The 20,019-nt window shown below is 40.4% G+C and overlaps 1 protein-coding gene across 3 annotated transcripts in view; it reads left to right on the top strand.

The window, feature by feature from the left end:
* The window catches only part of kiaa1109 (KIAA1109 ortholog), an 81,282-nt gene extending 66,925 nt beyond the window's left edge, over window positions 1–14,357 (top strand). For all 3 annotated transcript variants that reach the window (XM_041972786.1, XM_041972784.1, XM_041972783.1), the window contains 15 exons: window positions 890–1,085; window positions 1,488–1,688; window positions 1,801–1,974; window positions 2,671–2,808; window positions 3,045–3,290; window positions 3,379–3,532; window positions 4,498–4,655; window positions 5,600–5,789; window positions 6,100–6,317; window positions 6,708–6,959; window positions 7,078–7,281; window positions 9,558–9,752; window positions 11,164–11,298; window positions 12,005–12,188; window positions 12,437–14,357. In XM_041972786.1, coding sequence (XP_041828720.1) covers window positions 890–1,085; window positions 1,488–1,688; window positions 1,801–1,974; window positions 2,671–2,808; window positions 3,045–3,290; window positions 3,379–3,532; window positions 4,498–4,655; window positions 5,600–5,789; window positions 6,100–6,317; window positions 6,708–6,959; window positions 7,078–7,281; window positions 9,558–9,752; window positions 11,164–11,298; window positions 12,005–12,188; window positions 12,437–12,653 — 2,862 coding nt within the window. In that variant the 3' untranslated portion in view covers window positions 12,654–14,357. The remainder of the gene's footprint in view (window positions 1–889; window positions 1,086–1,487; window positions 1,689–1,800; window positions 1,975–2,670; window positions 2,809–3,044; window positions 3,291–3,378; window positions 3,533–4,497; window positions 4,656–5,599; window positions 5,790–6,099; window positions 6,318–6,707; window positions 6,960–7,077; window positions 7,282–9,557; window positions 9,753–11,163; window positions 11,299–12,004; window positions 12,189–12,436) is intronic.
* Window positions 14,358–20,019: the final 5,662 nt, after the last annotated feature.

Below are 20,019 nucleotides of genomic sequence, written 5' to 3'. Positions count from 1 at the left end.
GTCATTTTTCTGTAACCTAAAAAGTCTGACAAGGATGACTTAATGCACTTGTTTGGAGGGAGTAACATCATGTCCCACGCTAACATATCTCCTCTGCAACTCCTATGGTACAAAAACAAAGCAAGACAAGCAGCAACATGTAACTTTGTTTTTGTCTGTGCAGAGGTTGTGTTACTGTTATGGTCCAGACATAATCTTTTATTGAAAGTTACGATATTCAGGAGCTTTGCAATTAATAAATCGTGGGGTTTAATACTGCAATTAATTGTGAAAATAATTGATTTAAATAACCTAGTGCTGAAGAATATTAAAAACAGTATTTTATAGAAGTGGTTAGATAAAAGCAGCACTTTTTTTTTTTTTTTATCTCCGACATGCATATAATAACAATTTTGGATCCCTCCCCATACTCAGCCTGTGTCGGGGTCTGGCCGTGATTTTCTGAATTAATCCATTCTTCCCATTTGTAACTGAATCACCAGTTTAATTTTAGGAGATTTGATATATGCTTTTATTTGAGTTGCAACCAAATAAATTGCTTCCTGTCACACAATCCTCAGAGAAATCATGCAGTTAAAATACTGTATTATTCTCTTGTTCTGCCATTCTTTGTGTTTGTTGCATTGTTTTTACACATAATCTTCTGAAACAAGTATTTTCTGACATTTTTACCTTTTAAAGGAATCTCCTTAATTTTATAGAGGACTTTCAAATCCTTGCTGTTATATTTGATATGAATGTACTTGAACGATAGCTTTTATTTGTTTTGTTTTGATCAAATTTATAAAATATTTTCAGACTCCATCTCCTATTAGCCAGTAAAATCACATTTAGATGTAAAGTTGAACACTTTTCTCCAAAGTAAGAGCTTAACCTTGTGTGTTTGCAGCCCTCTCAGATCCGCTTCAGCTGCCTGCCCATGTCTCGGGTGGAGTGTATGCTCAAGCTGCCCTCTTTAGACCTGGTCTTCTCCTCCAACCGTGGAGAACTGGAGACCCCAACAGGGGCCCACTCAACAGAAGGAGCACACCAACCCTCTTCCACTCCACCTGGGCAACATATCCCCAAAATACCTCCCAGCAAAGGTCTGTAGAGCCCGAAACACTTTGTTATAGATGAACACGGATGCTGCATAGTTTGCAGGGACATGTGATGACGATGTGTTTACTGTCAGTCATTTAAAGTCTGTAATTATGTCAAATGAGATGTTATTTCATGGCAGATCTGTGCTCTGTGGGATTTTGTGTTGCTCACAGCTTCTTTTGCTGCAGTACCCTCCTTTCTTTTTGCCAGATGATGCAAAGTTTGCTCTATTTTTGTTGTTTGCTCTGTTAGTCCTGTATTTTTAATATCTTATTACTAAATTACTTTTGTATTCCAAAAATGTGTTTTTTTTTTCTAGTGTTTTACTAGGTGGATGATTAATGTGTGCATCTATTCACCGTACATCTTCAGAGTAATTTACATTGTCCTCTGCCGCCCTCCAGCATCTCCGTTGCTTGGGAGCCCTCTTGGCAGGAGCCGACACAGCAGCAGCCAGTCCGATCTCACCACCCCCCCCAGTAACTCCTCAGGCCTCAGCTTCACTGCCTGCATGTCGGACTTCTCCCTCTACGTCTTCCATCCTTACGGCGCCGGAAAGCAGAAATCAGCTGTTACAGGCCTGCCTCCGGGCCCGGGTCCATTAGGTATGGAAAACTTAGTCCATTAATGCTTCACCTGGAAAGGCATAACCTAAACGTATGTACAATCATCAGATCAAAATTTAAGGGTTACCATCATTGCATGTTTAACCTGAAGGTACAGTAGATGAGGAGCCGTCTTCAGTGACGGGAAGGAAAGACTCTCTGAGTATCAACCTGGAGTTTGTGAAGGTCAGCTTATCCAGGATGAGGCGCACCGGAGGTCCCACCTTTATTGAAAGCTTCGTTCCTAAAGGAGGCAAAATGGACACCACCCTCATCAACATCTCGGGTATGTTTTCCATTTTGATTAATTTGAATTAAGAAAAAAAAATAATAGAAAGTGAAAAGATTATTTTGTTAAGATGATTACAGAGATTTGCAGTTTAATATCTTTTATTTTACTAATGCACAGCTGGGCCTTGAAATATTTGGATATTGACTCAATTTCTTTCATTTTTGTTGTTTATAGAAAAATAAAAATAAATACAGGCCTGAAGTTTAGTTTTAGTTTCAGTTTTCACACCCACACTGAGTGAAAGCTTTACAAATAACATTATTAATAATAAAACTCTCTCTTTCAGGGTTTTAGATAAAATACAACAATTTCCCCATCTGTGTGATCGACAGATGTGGTTATTCCTTTATCAGTTAATTAAGTCGAAGGCTCAGAGTTCATGAGTGGGATTGTATTTGGAAGCTGTTGCTGCAACTGTCTCAACACAAACTTTAGTAGTGATGAATTCAACAGTTTGGTACATGCTAAGAAACATCAAACTGTTTATAAGAAACTGGTAAAAGAACACCCTTCACAACATCCCGTCATGTAAAAATCACTCACCAGGAAGCAGACATAATGACTATACATCCATCATCTGAAGCATAAACTGCTATTTTTCCTCTAGACATGATTTAATGACGATCTGTTTGTGCTGTAGAACATTTTAAAGGATCATTTCACATCTAAATATAATCTTTTTTTCCTCAGCCGTGTGTGACATTGGATCAGCTTCTTTCAAGTATGACATGAGACGACTGAGCGAGATCCTGGCTTTTCCGAGAGCCTGGTACCGGCGCAGTATCGCCAGGCGCCTCTTCCTGGGGGACCAGACCATCAACCTGCCAGGTGACACCACTTCGTGTTTAGTGATGGCTTGTTGCGTGTTGTTTTTATCACCAAATTTGTGCCCAGATCAAAGAAGAGAACAATGAGATTTAGAGAATAATTCATAAAAAGAAAATTAACTGACTTCATCATGCAGTTATTAACCATCCTTTAGCCAACATGCCCTTTCATTTCTTTATGCTGACATTTACAAGTCTGTCCTTTACCCACACGTCCAAACCTTTACCTTTCTGCAGCCTCTGGCCCTGCCACCCCCGACTCAGTTGAAAACATCACCCAGCATCTCTCCCCTGAGTCCAGCCGGAAAGCTTACTGGAGGACCTGGGATGGTAGCACCGGCACTCAGCACATGCCCCAATCCCCCAGTGTCTTTTCAGAGCACTCTGCCGGGAGCAACATGTCCCCAGGCGGCCTGGGCCACCTCAAATCTCCGGCACCCGGCCGCACCCGGAGCGTGTCAGACTCCTCTGCTCCCCGGAGAGGTAACTATGATCCTCGCATTTGTCAGTCTTAGATTTAAAAAAGCGCAGCCATAACCTTTCTCCCTCTTCTTAACTAATTTTCATCCAGATTCTGTGTCAAAAACTTCCACGCCTTCATTTGGGAAAAACGGGAAGTCAGCTGGTCAGCAGGGGTCTCCCTGGGAGACGTTAGTGGTGTTCGCCATCAACTTGAAACAGCTCACCGTCCAAATGAACATGAGCAACGTCATGGGAAACAACACGTAAGCAGTCAAACACCAAAGATCACACAAGCTGAGTAATTTCTGCCCGAGGCGGCTTAAATAAACAAGATGATCGGATTTTTTTTTTGGCTCTTATTTGTCTCATTTGACAGCTCAAGCTGAAAAGTGAAGACTTTGGTTAAAAATTAATAAGCAAGTTAAGTTAAAAATACAAAAAGAAAGATGAAAGATGTCTTGAATCTTCATTTTGAGTGTTTTTGTTCTTCTCAAATCAACTCTTGCTGATCGCCACACAACAGTGTTGTCTGAAAATAAGCAAGCTTAATCAAGACAAAATAAATGAGCCCTCAGGATATTTGTATCCCATCACTACTGTCTTAATTTAATTTTATTTCTGCTTCGCTGCATCCCTAATGGAGACAAACACTTAGTATCCCATCTGCAAGCATAAAGCACAAAAATGAAAAAGAAAAAAAAAAACCCTAAATACAGACATCCAGTTTCAGCCCACTCTGGTGTAGGTTCACCCCCCTGAGTGTTGAGTGAATTTCTGCTACACTGCTTCTTCAGGGCCTTTTCTACAGCAACAAACAGAACTGAATGAAATCCTGCTAAATCTGTGACAAACTCTGTGTCCTCAATACGGTTTCATGAGCTTCAAGCGATGTTAAAAACTTCCTCTTCTTCTATTCCTTAACAACATGTCTTCCTTTTCTAAGAGTTGGAGTACAGTAGTCTTCTCGAGTTCTGCTTAATAGGTAATGACTTCAGGATGTTATTTTGTCACATTTATGCAACGGTGTGGCCGACACAAACATCTAACAACAAACTCCTCTTCTACTTTATATAAGCAAAAATGAGGTATATGTCACACTCTATGTGATTCAAGAAACATACCTGCTGTTCAACATTTCCATTTTAAGTTAATCGTGTTGATTCCTGGGCAGCTTGTTGCTGTGAGTCATTTGTGTTGAGTCCTTGTACATTTGTGTTTGTCCCTGCAGCTGGACGACCAGCGGGCTGAAGAGTCAGGGCCGACTGTCTGTCGGCAGCAACCGCGACCGAGAAATCAGCATGTCTGTCGGCCTCGGACGCTCCAAGCTTGACTCCAAGGGAGGAGTGGTGGGTGGCAACATAGACGTGAACACCCTGGAGATGGTCTGTAAGTAAACAAAGCACCAACTTTCCTGACATTTGGTATTTTTTTTTGTTTTTTTTACTCTCTCTTTCTGCTACTTGTTAGCAGCTTTTTTCCTATCAGAGTAAATTGTGGATGTGGAGCTGAGCCAAAGTTCATTCCTCAGAAAACACAGAAGCTTTGCAGGAATAACACCTTTATAATGCAATTAACTCTTATTTACTATTTAAAAAGACAATCTTATATAAGCCTGAGCCCTGAACTGAACTTTGTTTACTGTCCTTGGTGTTTTACAGTTTTTAAAGCAAAATGTTTTGTTTGACTTCTTGCTGGTAAAGCGCCCTGCATTTCTTTGTTTTGCTACAAAATAGCTGCATTTTCTGGTAAATGGTTTTGAGCAAGACTACTGAAAGTCCTTCAAAGTTTTCTTTAAAATTGGCTGGCTTTTTGTTTATGTTCACTCCTGTGCTTGACAGTTTGAATTTTAAGGTTTTTGTTGTTGTTAAGCCACTTAAAATTGTGCTTTGAATCATTATAGCATTAAAAAGTTAGCTAATTCAAAGGGTGAACCAATGTTTTTGACACTGTAACAGACAATTTAGCAAAGAACCAATTTTAAACTTGATCTTTAGTCATTTTGTTTAGTAGCAGACATTACATGTCATTTCTTTTTAGTTTCATTTACTAAAGGTGCAAAAGATAACACATTTTGACAGGCAGAAAATAATTATTTTACATCAACAAGGTGGTTTTCCCAAAAATTATTTAGCCAAAAACTAGACAGCACACATGTAAATGCACCTCTTGATGCTGAGATGAGCTGCAGATACACCATCTCATTTTAAATGGTCATACTTTTGTTTGCTTGAAGGGCAGTTTAAATGTTGTAAATCTATTTGCTTCATATTGGTCATGTGTATCATTAGCTACTCACTGGTTAAGCTAACCTTTTACCATCTCTGTTGTAGCACACATCTCCGAACACCCGAACCAGCAGCCCAGTCACAAGATCCAGATCACAATGGGCTCCACAGAGGCGCGAGTGGACTACATGGGCTCCAGTATCCTGATGGGAGTGTTTAGTAATGCCGACCTGCAGCTGCAGGACGAATGGAAGGTCAACCTCTGCACCGTTGACACCAGCATTTCAGAGAAAAGGTGTGCTGTGATGTTTTTGTGTCACCCCCTAATCTAAAGTTTTCATATTAGTGTCATTTTGCATCAGTAACACTTAATGTTTCCCCTTTAACAAAGACTATTTGTTTTTTTTTTGGAGTGTTTGGTTAAATGAAGAAAAACAGAGAATATAAAAAGAAACAAATGACGCATCAAGTTTAAAGTTTTCTTTCATTTCTAAGGTGCTGTCATTCCTCTGATTCCTGTAACCTTTTTCAATCTTTTATTTCCCCTGTTCCTCACTTCGCTCCCTCTGGACACCATTTCCCTCCTCCACCCTCTCTCCTCCCAGTGAGATCTTTGTCCACGGGGACTTGCAATGGGACATTTTCCAAGTGATCATTTCACGCTCCACCACTCCAGACCTCATCAAGATTGGCATGAAGCTACAGGAGTTTTTCACTCAGCAATTCGACACCAGCAAACGCGCCCTCTCCACATGGGGCCCTGGTCCCTACCTGCCCCCGAAAACCCCCATCATCAACAGCGAGAAAGGAGCTGCAGAACTTTGTAAGCGCGCCTTTGTTATATGCTTCAGGGTGACTTATATTTAAAGCAGACGGCGGTATAATGAGACAGGCACAGCAAGCGTCTTTGGCAATCATTGTAGTTACAGGAAGTGAAATGATTTGTAATTCTAATAAGCTTGATTTGTATACCGGTGTTTTGAATGGTTGTTGTGTTTGTTCAAGCAGCTGAATGTAATCAGACATGCTTATTAGGTAATCAGAAATAACACCATAAGCAGAATAGATTTAAAAGATTAAAGGTTGCACAAGGATAAACACAACATGATGCACAAAATGTGATCCTGTTAACACCAGCAGCACACCTCGATTTCCAGTCTTAATTCATTTGTCTGCCTTTTCGCTCTGTTTTCAAATCATCCTTGTCACTTAGACATGGACGCGGCCCATCACCGCCATTGGCCCGGGGTGCTGAAGGTAATCGCCGGCTGCCACATCTCCCTCTTCCCGATGCCTCTGCCTGAAGATGCCGTACAGCTGGGCGGCTCGATGAGCCTCCACGGGAATCACATGACACTGGCCTGCTTCCACGGGCCCAACTTCCGCTCCAAGTCCTGGGCTTTGTTTCACCTGGAAGAGCCCAACATCGCCTTCTGGACGGAGGCACAGAAGATCTGGGAGGATGGTGAGACAGAATGTTCATTTCAAGGATTTGAAAAAGAGTTGGAAAAAATTGGCTGCTGTGTTGTAAAATGTAAAAATATGTTGATTAACCTCATTTTAACTACTATTGTTACATTTAGGCTCCAAAGACGACTCCACCTACATCGTGCAGACGCTGGACTTTCACCTCGGTCACAACACCATGGTGACAAAACCATGCGGCGCCCTTGAAAGCCCAATGGCCACCATAACTAAAATCACTCGCAGGCGCCATGAAAACCCTCCACATGGAGTCGCCACAGTCAAAGAATGGTTCAACTACGTCACTGCCATGAGGAACGAAGGTAACTCTGCACATCCCATTTGTAAGACTATGCCATGTCCTCTTGTTTTTGTCTATTTCTAATATTCTGACATTTATTAACATTTTATTTAAAAGAAAAAAAGTTAGATCTGATTCTTATAACCAAAAAGGAGCCTTAAAAAGATTAAAGTCTGAGCTGTGGGTTACATTAGTGACTTGTGAATCATGCAAATATGTGTCAGTATAAACCTTGAATCAAGAAACTGAGCTGGAAATGAGCTCAGCCTTGCTGCATCCATGTCAGCGGGTTATTTTGTTTCTAAATGTTGTCAAACCTAACAAGTAATTTAACCCTTGTAGTCTGATCAGGCTGGACCATGACTGACATAGTCCCATGCTTTAAATATAAATAACACAATCAGACAATAATGTTTATTTTCAACTGTTGCCCAAAGTTTAAGCCCTAATTTTCATTACAGCAAGACAAAGTATATATTAGTGCAAACACTAATGTTTAGAAGTGATTTTGTTGCTTATAGTAATCATTGGCATATGCGTACATGGAATCATCATTAGCGTGGAGTTATCCTCTGGTAAACCAGGAAATAATGCAGGCAAAGGTAGAAAGTTCACATTTCTTCTCTGTTTTTTTCCAATTTATCATTTTTAAGTCTCTAAATGGCCTGGCCACACTTTATTGATCCGAGATGGTTCACCCCTACATGAACTAACTCAGATAAATAAAGTGGGTCTCAGGTCGGCTGATCACACGCTTCTCACAGTCCCAAACTCAAAATACAAGTGGAGGGCTGATCGATCATTCTCAGCTGCAGCTCTGGGGAATGATCTGCCTTCACATGCCAGACTGGCTCTGTCTTTGGCTGTTTTTAGATCACGTTTAAAAACTCATCTTTATTCCTTGACTTTCAACACTATATGATATTTTGACTTATTTTTATTTACTTCTGTGTATTTTATTTACTTTTTAGCTTTACATTTAATTTCTTTTAGACTATTTTTTCTAAAAATAAATAAATAAATAAAAGGCTTAGGACTTCAGACAGGCATCTCAAACAATGACCTCTGTCCTGCAGGTTTTAGAAGTTTCCCTGCTCCAACACACCTGATTAAAATTTAATGGATTCAACTGCTTGTTGTCAAATTCTGCATAATGTCTCTTTAATTTGGTTCAGGTGTGTGGATACGATGCGATACGATGCGATACAATACTATACGATAGATACACTTTCTTGTGCACTTAGGTAAATTTGTCTTGGACTCCAGTGCTAGTACATTAGCTGCTTTGACAGCATTAATACATTATAATAATAATGTCGAAGCAAGGAAACATCTAAAATCTGTAAGACAGTGGCCCTTGAGGATCAGAGTTTGAGATCCCTGGCTTTAAAGAGTTAGGATGTCATTCCCATTATGGTCTATTTTAGAGGAAAATAGGTGATGCGGTGATATATCCTTCAGCATGGGACTACATTGTTGCTGTTTAATTTCTACAGCTGTCAGTCAGATGTGCTGCTGACTCATAATTTCTAGTTTCCAAACAATAAGATGGCAAAACCAAAAATACTTAAGTCAAACCACAAGTCCCCAAACCAATGGAGGTTTTCATAGTACGACTACACCCATCTATTTCAAACAGTCCAAAGGAGGAAACGTTTACATTGTGTACAGCAACACAGTTTTTGGTTGTTCAGTCCAGATAAGCCTTGAAGAGTCGCTCTCTACAGCTTCTGATCCGTAATCTACAGTTGCTATTTGACAGATCAAACGATTATTGCCGACATTTACTGCTGTTTTGGCACAATAGACTCTCCAGGGAAGCATCAAATGGGTCAATTTAACAGGAAAAAATGCTTTTTAAATGTGAGGATCGGAAGCTTTTACCATATGTATGACATACTGGCTCATACCTCTACATAGGAAGAACAGTAACAAAGCAGAAGTCAATCCTGTTTATAAGATCTATATATCTTTAATAATACTACACATATTGTTTCATATGCACTAGAAGCAGCAGTGCCTTTGCTTTCATTAGTAAAATGTATCACAGAGCTGATTAACTACACTGATTCATTATGATCGAGGTGTACTTGGTGTGAACTGGAAATTAACTCCTAGCTGTAAACGTCTCAAAAACAGGAGTCAGACATCAGTTTTTCTGCCTTCACTCAGCCTTGCATCTGCTGCCTGTTATCTCTAACACAAAGAGTACCATTTATTTAACGCAGCAGCAAAGCAGAGAAGTGTGAACTTGACCTTAAACTTAAGAGTTTTGACATGTTTTATCTCCTGTTTCAGAGCTTAACTTGCTCAGAAACGTGGAGGCCAACAACCAAGAGAGCGGCGCGGCAGCCAAAAGCTCCAGTCTGCTGAGCAGCTTCCGCAGCTCCTCCAGCTACAACCATGAAACCGAGACCATCTTTGCACTTCCCAGGATGCAGCTGGACTTTAAGTCCATTCACGTACAAGATCCAGATGAGCCATCGCTAACAGGTGGGATTGGTTTCTGCAGCACGTCATCAGATAACATGTTATCTCTGCTGACCCAACAATGAGCTTGTGGTAGATGTTTCATTTGTTCAAATAGAATTTTTTAAAGGTTTAAATCTCCTCTTATCTCTTTATGTTGTTTTCTGTTCGTGTTCAAACTGCTTTACTCTGATGTAGTTATTAAACGGCACATTACACAGGAGGAAGTACTTGTTTGTTGATTCCTGCTGCTCTTAAGCGGTTTCACAATCTCCTCCATTTCCTTTGTGCATCGCAGCAGCACAAATGGAGATCTTTTAGTAAACATGCTTTGTTTTTTTGCCCTTAGATGTAATAGGCTGGGACAAAGAAGCTGCTCTGATTTTACACATCAGAGTACTGTTAGGTCTGCGTGAAAGAACTGTTCTGTTGCACAGTATGAGGTGTTTTGTGACTGCCAAAGAAGCTGATTCTCAACTGATTTCACTTCATGAGTCAGTGATTGTTTCTCAGTATTTTTGGATGCATGCCTTAAAGTTACACATAAGAAAAGCTTGATAGAAACATCCATTCACTTTTCATTCCTCTTATTCCAATTCAAGATCACAGGACAGCTGGAGCCTATCACAGCTTGTGTTAGGTTAGAGGTGGGGTACATCCTCAGCATGTCCATCACAGGGCCAGCACATAGAGGCAAATAACCAATCACGCTCTCTCCTAGGCAGAGTTTAGAAACATCAGCTGACCTAACATGCATTGATAATGTGCGAACGCCACACAGACAGGCCCCAGCCAAGTTCAGAACTTTGAACCTTCTGGCTGTGAGGCGACTATGAAGCCTAAATGGAAACAGCAAAACTTAAACAATCATTTGGAAAATAATGCTCATCATGATCACAGATCAGTTGTTCCTCAAGCATGGCCGTTAGCTTTGCTGCCGTTCCTCAGTTACGTAATAGTGTGACGTCATAGTGGCGCAACGCCTCCTTGAACTATAATGAAGAACAACGCAACACAGAAATGAAAGAGGAGAGTGTCGGACATACAGAGTGTCAAGCTCCGCGACTGGATCGGTAAGAATGGGACCCCAATAGAAGTAAAAGGACATTTGGGTGAGATGTTCCGAAAACACTTCCCAGTTTTTTCCTGTAAAAACACAACAAATGAGAACCAACCCGAACCAGACCCGTTGGTGGAAACGGGGCTATACAACCAAGTTTCAAACCAGACTATTTCAGCTTTACTCTCCATATAAACATTAATGGAATCAAACTACAACATCTCTGGTATCTAATGTCACAAAACAACCTCGCTGATGTTTTGTTTTTCTTTTTACTGTTTAGTCTGTTTACATTTATATTAATTTCTGCAAGTCTGACTGGTTTCTCTCCCAGACTCTCATTTCTTTGGTTTTCTTTTCTTTCTTTTTTTTCAGACTCAAACAGCAAACCCAAAGTGGAGTGCAGCGTGGTGACCGAATTCACCGACCACATCTGCGTCACCATGGATGCAGAGCTGATCATGTTCCTTCACGACCTGGTGTCGGCCTACCTGAAAGAGAAAGAGAAAGGTCCGTCTTCATCCCTGTCACTCATTTAGTCGTTCATTCATTCACTAAACCAACAAACTTTCTTTCTTCTTTGTCTACAAATTCATGACTCATCTGTACACAAGAAACGCCCTTCAGAGCTTGCAGCAGGTGGCTCTGCATCACGAAAAGAAAATGACTCATCTCAGAGTCCGATAAGAAATGGCACGACGAGCGCACGTGTCTGCTGTTTGTATGCCGTCAGACATGTTCTGGAGAGCGGCTTGAAAGGCAGGGAGCTGAGTGTTATTTTCACACGCAGCAGGGAGGTCAGGGAGGCCGGTGCAGGCAGCATTTTAATGGGTTTCGCATTGTCACAAAGGAACAAATGAGCAGCCTTTCTGCTGGCAAGCTCACATTCTTCACAACAATTAAAACCCAGCCGAGACTCTTTTGTTGACTCTGCATCTGAGTGGAAAGAAAAGGGAGGCTGAGGCCTTTCATCCATGTTTGATTAATCCTAATTAATTGAGATAAAGCAGGGGGTATTTGAATGTGAGTAGATCTATACCATGAAGGTGCCGACTGAGTTGTTCGTGATTTTTTTTTTTTTTTTTTTTAATGAGTTTGTGTTGTGCTCTGGATGTTGTTGTTGAAGAGTGTGTCTGCCATGTTAAAAAGAAAACACGGGGGCAGTGGAGCGTTTAAAGCAACAACCTGATTGCCTTCCTCTCCCCTCCAACTTCAGCTCTTTTCGCCCCGCGGATGTTTGCAGCTCGGCCGGGCCAGAAGAGCCCCACGGCCCTGCACGACGAAAGCTCCACCGACAAGGACAAGGACAAGGACAAGGACAAGGACGACACCATCAACTACACCACAGTGGACTGGCGGGAGTTCATGTGCAACACCTGGCACCTGGAGCCAACTCTCAGGTCAGCATCGATTCAACACACAGGTTTTGATGTTAGATTCTTTGCAGACACACCAATCCTCTCATGAATAATGGAGGTGAGTTTTTAATCCATTAGTAGAATCTTTCCAAAGAAATAAGTAAGTATGCATCAAAAGTAAATGATGTTACAGGATTCTGGGCCGTACCAGAAAAAATGGCATTAAAACAACTCTTTAAATCTGTGTTGTAGCTCACAGGGACTTCTAATGCCTTCTCATCTACTTTCAGACTCATCTCCTGGACCGGGCGGAAGATCGACCCTGTCGGCGTGGACTACATCTTGCAGAAACTGGGTTTCCACCACGCAAGGACTACCATTCCCAAGTGGCTGCAGAGGGGCGTGATGGACCCGCTGGACAAAGTCCTATCAGTGCTCATCAAGAAACTGGGCACCGCCCTGCAGGACGAGAAGGAGAAAAAAGGCAGAGACAAAGAGGAACACTGAGGAAACCAAACACTCAACACTGGAATCAAAGCTGAGCAAACAAACACTGGATTACTGTATTAAAATAACTGTACATTAATTCACACACTAAACCCTGTGAGTTTCTGCGTAGTTGTTTACCACCGGGCTCGCTTTTGCAGCTCGGACTAAAGCGTTTTGCACCGATCTTCTTTTCTGTACATTTTGAACAACTTAGCTAATGTTAGTATTTCTTGACTGCTTTAAGACCCTGCTCCGTTCTACCTGTTGTAAATGAGCTCACTGAAACCGCTTAAAATTTTAATTTAAAGCCTATCAGTAGTTCATGAGAAATGACTTCTTAAACCATTGCCTTTTCTTTGTTTCCCATGGAACACATGGTAGGTATGCTTTATGTATTTTATAGTGTAGCTTTATGATATTTAAGACCAGTTCAGTGACGTGTTCTTGATTTTTGACATGAACAAGGAAATACTGGGTTTCACCACGTCATCTGCTCTTTCTCAACAATGATTGTAATTATAATTTGAACCAAGATGATTATTTATGGCTATGGGGAAGGCAGAGTCGATATGTCTCAGCTTGGTGTGTCAAGCTTGTTTTTGTCCTTTTTTTAATCCACACAGTAGAACCAGTGTACATAGTTAAATTTCTTAAATGTGTTGATTTCTTAACTTAATAAAACTGTTGCCATTCAGTTTTAAATGAGAAGGTTTTTTGTGGTTTTCTTGCAGGAATAAATTATGCAAATTCGTAATTATGTCCACAAAATGAGATTAATATCCACTGCAAACGGCTACAGAGGAAATCATCTTTCCTCTCTAGACCAGCATGTTATACTCGGGATGGATTGTACGTCAAACATTTCAACTTCCCAGCTCTTCTCCTGTTTTGTTCGACACTTGGTCTTCGTATATTCATAGTTTTTATTTGCCGCACAGTTCAGAGTTTTAAATAACTGAATGTGTGACAGCCATCTCTGCATGTGGGACATTTTAACAGCTTACAGCATCGCAGGATTTCCTCTTAGAAAAAAAAGTGGAAGCTCATGGCAAAAAAACTAAAAATAAGCATTTTTAGCACCCAGAAAGGAAAAGGGCTTAAAAATAAATATGACCAGATGATAAAAACAACAAAAATAATAAAACTCAGAAAATTTTCCTGTGTGTGTAAAGGCCTTTAGGGATCTAAACGTGTTGGAATAGTTTCTTTAAGTGTCAGTACTCTTTTAGAGCAGCTACCCTATTCCTGAAAACAACAAGGTCCTCCCGGTTTCGACATGAATCTTGTGTGTGTGTCGTGTTGCAACACCTGTATAAACATCTGTCTGTCTTACATCTTCTGGCTGTATGGAGACAATAATAGACTAAATGTGTTAACCATTTTGGGAGTAACTTTGGGTACAAACAAATGTTCAAATCCACACAAATTTTAAGCAAACGTTGATTTAACAAACGAAACTTGAGTGAACAGTTGAAATCTAGATGACCCAGCTTTCCATCAGCTCCTGAATGCACCATATATTGTTTAGTTAGATATTTTTATTGAGTTTTCATAGGTGAAACAAAAACACCCACAACCCTAACAACACTTCCACACATCCATGACGGGACAAAAAAAACAAAAAAACAAAGATAGCTGAAATATGTAGCCTCATGACATGTCATGTTACCTATATGTACAGACACAGATACAAATAATAGGAACAGATAGACAAAATAAAAACAATGAATGCATTGCAATTCCGGCTTTAGCTGGATCCGGTCGGAAGTCTTTTAAAATATTCCAAGAATGGTTTCCATATTTTGTAAAATTTCTTCGCAGAACCTTGTGTAGTATGTCTCAAGTGTTCAACTTTGAGGTGCGAGTGCAAATCCTCCGTCCATCGTTTATGTGAAGGGGGCAGTGTTTTTTTCCAAGATAGGAGGATGGTCGTCGGGCCAAGAGTGTAGAGAAATCCAGAGCCGAAGTCTGCCAGGCAAAGATTCTACAGTTCAAAGGAACCACTCCGAATACAGCTGTAAGAGGGTTCGGTGAAATCTTTATATTCCATGCCTTTGTCAGGACGTCAAAAACTGCCCCCCAAAAGGCCTGCAATCCATGACATCCCCAGAACATATGACCAAGGGTGCCTATCTCAGACTTGCATCTAGGGCAAGTCTCATCCGTTCCTGGGAACATTCTTGCCAGTTTACTGTTTGATAAGTGGAGTCTGTGGACAACCTTGAATTGTATCAACCCATGTCTAATACATATTGATGATGTATGTATAAGCCTCATTGTCCGCCGCCATAGCGTCTCTGTTATTTGTAATCCCAGTTCCAGTTGCCACCGTTCCCTGATGCTGTCCGAAGAGGGCGCTGCTGCTTTGTGGATTAAGTTATACAAGGAAGATATAACTCCTCTCTGTGAAGGATCTACGGTCAGGCAATCATCTATCCAGCTAGCAGCGGGGGTCTGAAGTGTTGGAGAGAAGTACTTTTTAAACAAAACTTCGCAGCTGCAAGTATCTAAAGAAGTTTGAGTGGGGCAACCCAAATTCTGCCTGCAGCTGCTGAAAGGACATAAAATGACCTCCCCTGAAAAGATCATTCACCGTACTAATACCCTTATTCACCCAGGCCTGGAATGCAGAGTCAATTAAGGAAGGGGGGAATAGTATATTTGCTAATATAGGGGCCGCCAGGAGACCACATTTGTGTTTAAAATGGATTCTGAATTGTTCCCAGATCCTAATTGTTCCTAGTGAAACAGGGTTATTAGTAATTAATCTTTTGTCAAGCGACAAAGGTGAGCAGACAACTGAAGCCAATGAGCCAGACATGCAGGAGCTCCGTTCCATATTTGCCCAAATGGGCAACTTGTCATCCCCCCCAGTCATGAGCCAGAAGGCGAGTTTATAAATATTAGCTGCCCAGTAGAAATACATATAGTTAGGCATAGCTAAACCACCCTCTTCTCTCTGCCCCTCCAAAAACTCCTTTCTGATCCGAGGTATTTTCTTATTCCAAACGTACATAGACGTAATCTTTTCTAATTCTTTAAAGAATGATTTGGGAATAAATATTGGTATCGTCTGAAAAAGGAACAGAAATTTTGGCAGTATAACCATCCTAACAGAATTTATTCTCCCTGCTAGGGAGAGGGGAAGAGATGACCATCGCTCCATATCCTGTCTAGCCTGGGAGAGAAGGGTTTTAAAATTGTACTTGAACAGGTCCTTATACTCCTTGGCCGCTGTCACTCCCAGATAGGTAAATTTTTCTTTGGTAACTGTAAACGGAAAAGAGCCGAGGGACATTCCATTCGCTTTGTCATTAATTGGGAAAATAAGGCTCTTTGACATATTTATCATGTATCCTGATACCCTGCCAAACTCCCTGATGCATTGTAATGCTAGTGGAATAGATCTGCATGGGTCTGAGAGAAAGAGGAGGAGATCATCAGCATACAATGAGACAGTGTGAGTTTGTCCTGCTCTGTTAATCCCCCTCACATCTGGATCATCTCTGAGTGCTACGGCCAAGGGTTCTATAGCAACATTAAAAAGCAAAGGCGACAAAGGGCATCCCTGTCTTGTCCCTCTAAAGAGGGGGAAATATTCAGACACTATGTTATTAGTACGAATAGCAGCCTGTGGACTGTTATAGAGAATGTCAACCCACGAACAGAAAGATGACCCAAAACCAAAACCCTTGAGGGCCTAAGCAGATATTTATGCTCGATTCTGTCAAATGCTTTGTGAGCATCTAATGCTATAATTACCTCTGGCTCAATATCACCATTTGGCAGATAAATTACATTAAAGACACGGCAAAGGTTACTGTACAACTGCCTTCCCTTCATAAACCCAGTTTGATCTTGGTGAATGATCTTATCAAGCACTCGCTCTAATCTATCGGCCAGTAGCCTAGTTAATATCTTATAGTCACAGCAAAGCAAACTCACTGGTCGGTAGGATTCGCACCTAAGCGGATCCTTACCCTTTTTAAGAATGCACCATATATTGTTGAAACCGTGACAAGTATTGAGACTTTTTTCACACTAACCTGTGTGCACATGCGGGCTGATCCATGCATTTCAGGTGATGCATGCATTGATTTGTATGTACATGAGCCTCACATCTGTGGTTGATGGTGAACATCTGTGTGTAAAATGTTGTTCCTGCTGATTCTTATCTGTTCATGTTAAGTTATTCTGCACATTTAGATTATTTATTTGTGTAGATTTAAACAGATGTGCAATTTCCCAGAGCGACTCGCAAAATGGTTTACATATAACCATTAATGTATCTATTTTCTCTCTAAAGATGCATTTTGGGAAATGTTGGATCCATTTTTCCTCATTTTGTTTCCCTCCCCTCTTTTTTCTGGAGCTGGAGATCAGGGGCATCTTTCAACAGCTTGTTGAACTTTCTCTTTGTCCTAATGTCTCCAAGAGCAACAGCCTCTTTAGACTCAGATCCTCAAAACCACTGAATGGTTCTGCTTTGGTTTAAACCCTCCTAATTAGAAATGTTGTTACAACGGTTTTTTAAGCAAAGTTTTTACCCGGAAGTGATGCAATAGGTCTCAAACAGTATGTGAGGAATATAATAGATTAGATGTTTAGAGGTTAATAATTTTACTTATTCAATTTTACGTGTACTAACTTTTTCTTGTGCAAATTCAAAGCAAGCTCATGTAACAAATTAAACATAACTCCTAATAGAACTTTCCTCTTAACATGAATTATAAGTGGATACAAAGAGATCAGACAACATGCAATAAACCTAAACAGAAAATATCAAAGAACAAATATGTATATATGTTTATGTAAATTAACAGTTAACAAAAGCAACCTCTTATCAAAAGAAAAAAAAAGTCAGATCAGGTTGAAACAGAATAATTAAGTTAGGCTCAATAAACATCCTAAACATGCTTTAGCAATGAGGTGATGCTGCTTGATTTTAAACGTCTCATAACTGTATATATTGGGCATAAGGCGAATGGAGGATTTTGTAAATGATAACATGAGTATAACATGAAACAACAGTCATTATAAGCTGAATAAAGAGATATTGCAATTAAAAAGTTGGAGTTCTGGAGCTAATTAGGCTGAAAAACCTTATCTAACCTAGCATGTCAGGTGGTTTCCTTTTCCTCATTTCCAACTAAGAAGTCTTCTCTAAGGCACTTCATTTCCCAAACAAGCTTGTTAGATTAGATCAGATATCCGTCTGTCAAAGTCATTTTGCAGGAGTCTTTGAAAAACTTTGAACTAACTAGAAATTAAAACAGTATTAGTAAATAATTTTTTAATCTGCATGCAATTTGCTTCTGTTTTGGGTCAGTTAATAAGTCCCTCTTCATCCATAAAAGGCCTGTTTTTCACACTGCTGGGTTTTTTAATACCGACTCTCCCCTCCTTCATCGGTACCTCCTCATCATGAGCCATGTTCCATGCTGTGGTTTTGTGTTTTTTGATGGTGCGTTGGTGGGCGAAGCGGTGCGTGGTGGCACAGTGGAGGTGAGGAGCACTGCTGGGTTTCTTCTGTGATGTCTGCTGTGAGATTACAGGAGCATCACCTGAGGAAACCCAGACGCCTCAGTGCGAGGGAGAGCAGCACTCAAGTCTTTGCTCTTGCCCGCCTGGGCCGGACATTATGTTTGATTTTTATTCTGCCAGCTGCACACACTCTCCTTTGAAGTCTTTTCTCATTTGCATACCACTGCAGAATATTACTTTTAATTCTTTCACTTCTTGGAGCCACATGCCACACACATTAACATGAAAGCGGAGCGAATGACCAGCAGATGGAGTCAAAAGCCAGCCATCCTACAAGCTGAACTCCTTCTAAATGACACCTCCCTATAGTGAGCTCCTGAATTATAAAAAAGAAATTGAATATAAAACATTAAAAAGCCATGAGGTGGCTGAAGATGTTGTGCTTCCTTTAGGTCTTGGATCAATCTGTGCTGCTCCATGCCTTCACTGAGGTCTCAGCTGCCCACTCGACTAATATGTCCAATATATAATGACAGCAGTCCTTTTCGGGGGGTAAAAGTTTAGCTGCTTTTGTTTCTGATTGGGTAGCTTTTAAAGTGTTTGAAAATCATTTGCTGACATCGGATCAAAACGGGTGTCTCATTCATGTTGACCTGATGAGGATACCTATTGAAATTAAATAAGAGAAGTGTTGCTAAGCTTAAAGTACTCATTAATTCTTTCGCTTTCATCAGAAATGATCTGCCTCGCTATGTAGAAACATTATCTGACTCAATAGTGACAGAATTAGTAGTTTTTAGGTCATTTTAATTGCATTTTAAAGAAGGATGTTGGCAAAGATCATTGGCATGTTGTCAGGTTTTCATCCCACTTTAGGTTATAAAATATCAGACTATGGTGGCTGGAAAGCTCAGTTGGCAGGGCATCCGTCTCCCATGTGCAAGACTTTAGTTCGAATCCCACAGGGCAAGACCCTTAACGCTACTGCCTAGTCTTTGAAGAAAAGCATCTGCTAAATGACTGTAATGTAATATATACCAGACTGGATATCTGAACGTCTGTATGAGGATGAAGCCCATCAAACGCTGCAGTTGAGATGTTGATTTTGATATGGAATGATGTGTTTTATGGTATTGAAGAAACCAAAAGTAATTAAAATTCTTCACATTTTTGGCCAGCATGTGGTGTATATCAGCTCATATACAAGCTGATACTGTATTTACAAAAGTGTATACAGATGGTTTTGAATGATCAAATGAGAGTTTTGCAACCATACTAGTGTCTTTCACTCATCTCAGTCCTGATCTCAATCCTGGAAGGTGGTTTTTTGTTCTTTTTATGGAAGGAAATAAAATTTTTGAGATGATTCGTTGAGTGTGCACACAACTCATGCTCTCGCAGGTGTGGCAGCTGGTAGGGGGGCTGGTGGATCTAGTTTTATCGTAGATACAAGTGGGCGACCTTTCAGGTCAGAGATCCCTATTTTAAAGTTTATTATATCACTGTTGCTGATGCAGAATGAAGGGAGATGCTTGCTGGATCTGAGTAATCAGAGCTGAGTGGGCTTTTTTTGGGAAATATCCCTGAAAATCTTTAAATATGCAGAAACAAATCATACTGAGCAATTTGATGGTGACTTTTGTTGTTACTTTTGATAGAGCTGAGTTCAATGTTTTCCTTTGTTTAAGGCTTAATGTTGAGCCTGAAACTGACAGTAAACCCAACTGTGATCCCATTTCACTTTGAGCAAAAAGGCAAATAAATGAATAATGTTGTCTTTTCATTACATGAAGAATTAACTGACTAATGTGTGAATATTTGTGGTGTTTACAGAAATTACTGCCTTTTTACTAAACATAAACATCTGATCTTTTTCCTGCAGGATAATAATTGTCAGACT

This window comes from Melanotaenia boesemani, chromosome 20 (genome assembly GCF_017639745.1).
Source record: "Melanotaenia boesemani isolate fMelBoe1 chromosome 20, fMelBoe1.pri, whole genome shotgun sequence".
Classification (NCBI taxonomy): domain Eukaryota; kingdom Metazoa; phylum Chordata; class Actinopteri; order Atheriniformes; family Melanotaeniidae; genus Melanotaenia; species Melanotaenia boesemani.
Note: the sequence above shows the minus strand (reverse complement) of the source record. Positions and strands in the feature narration are given on the sequence as shown.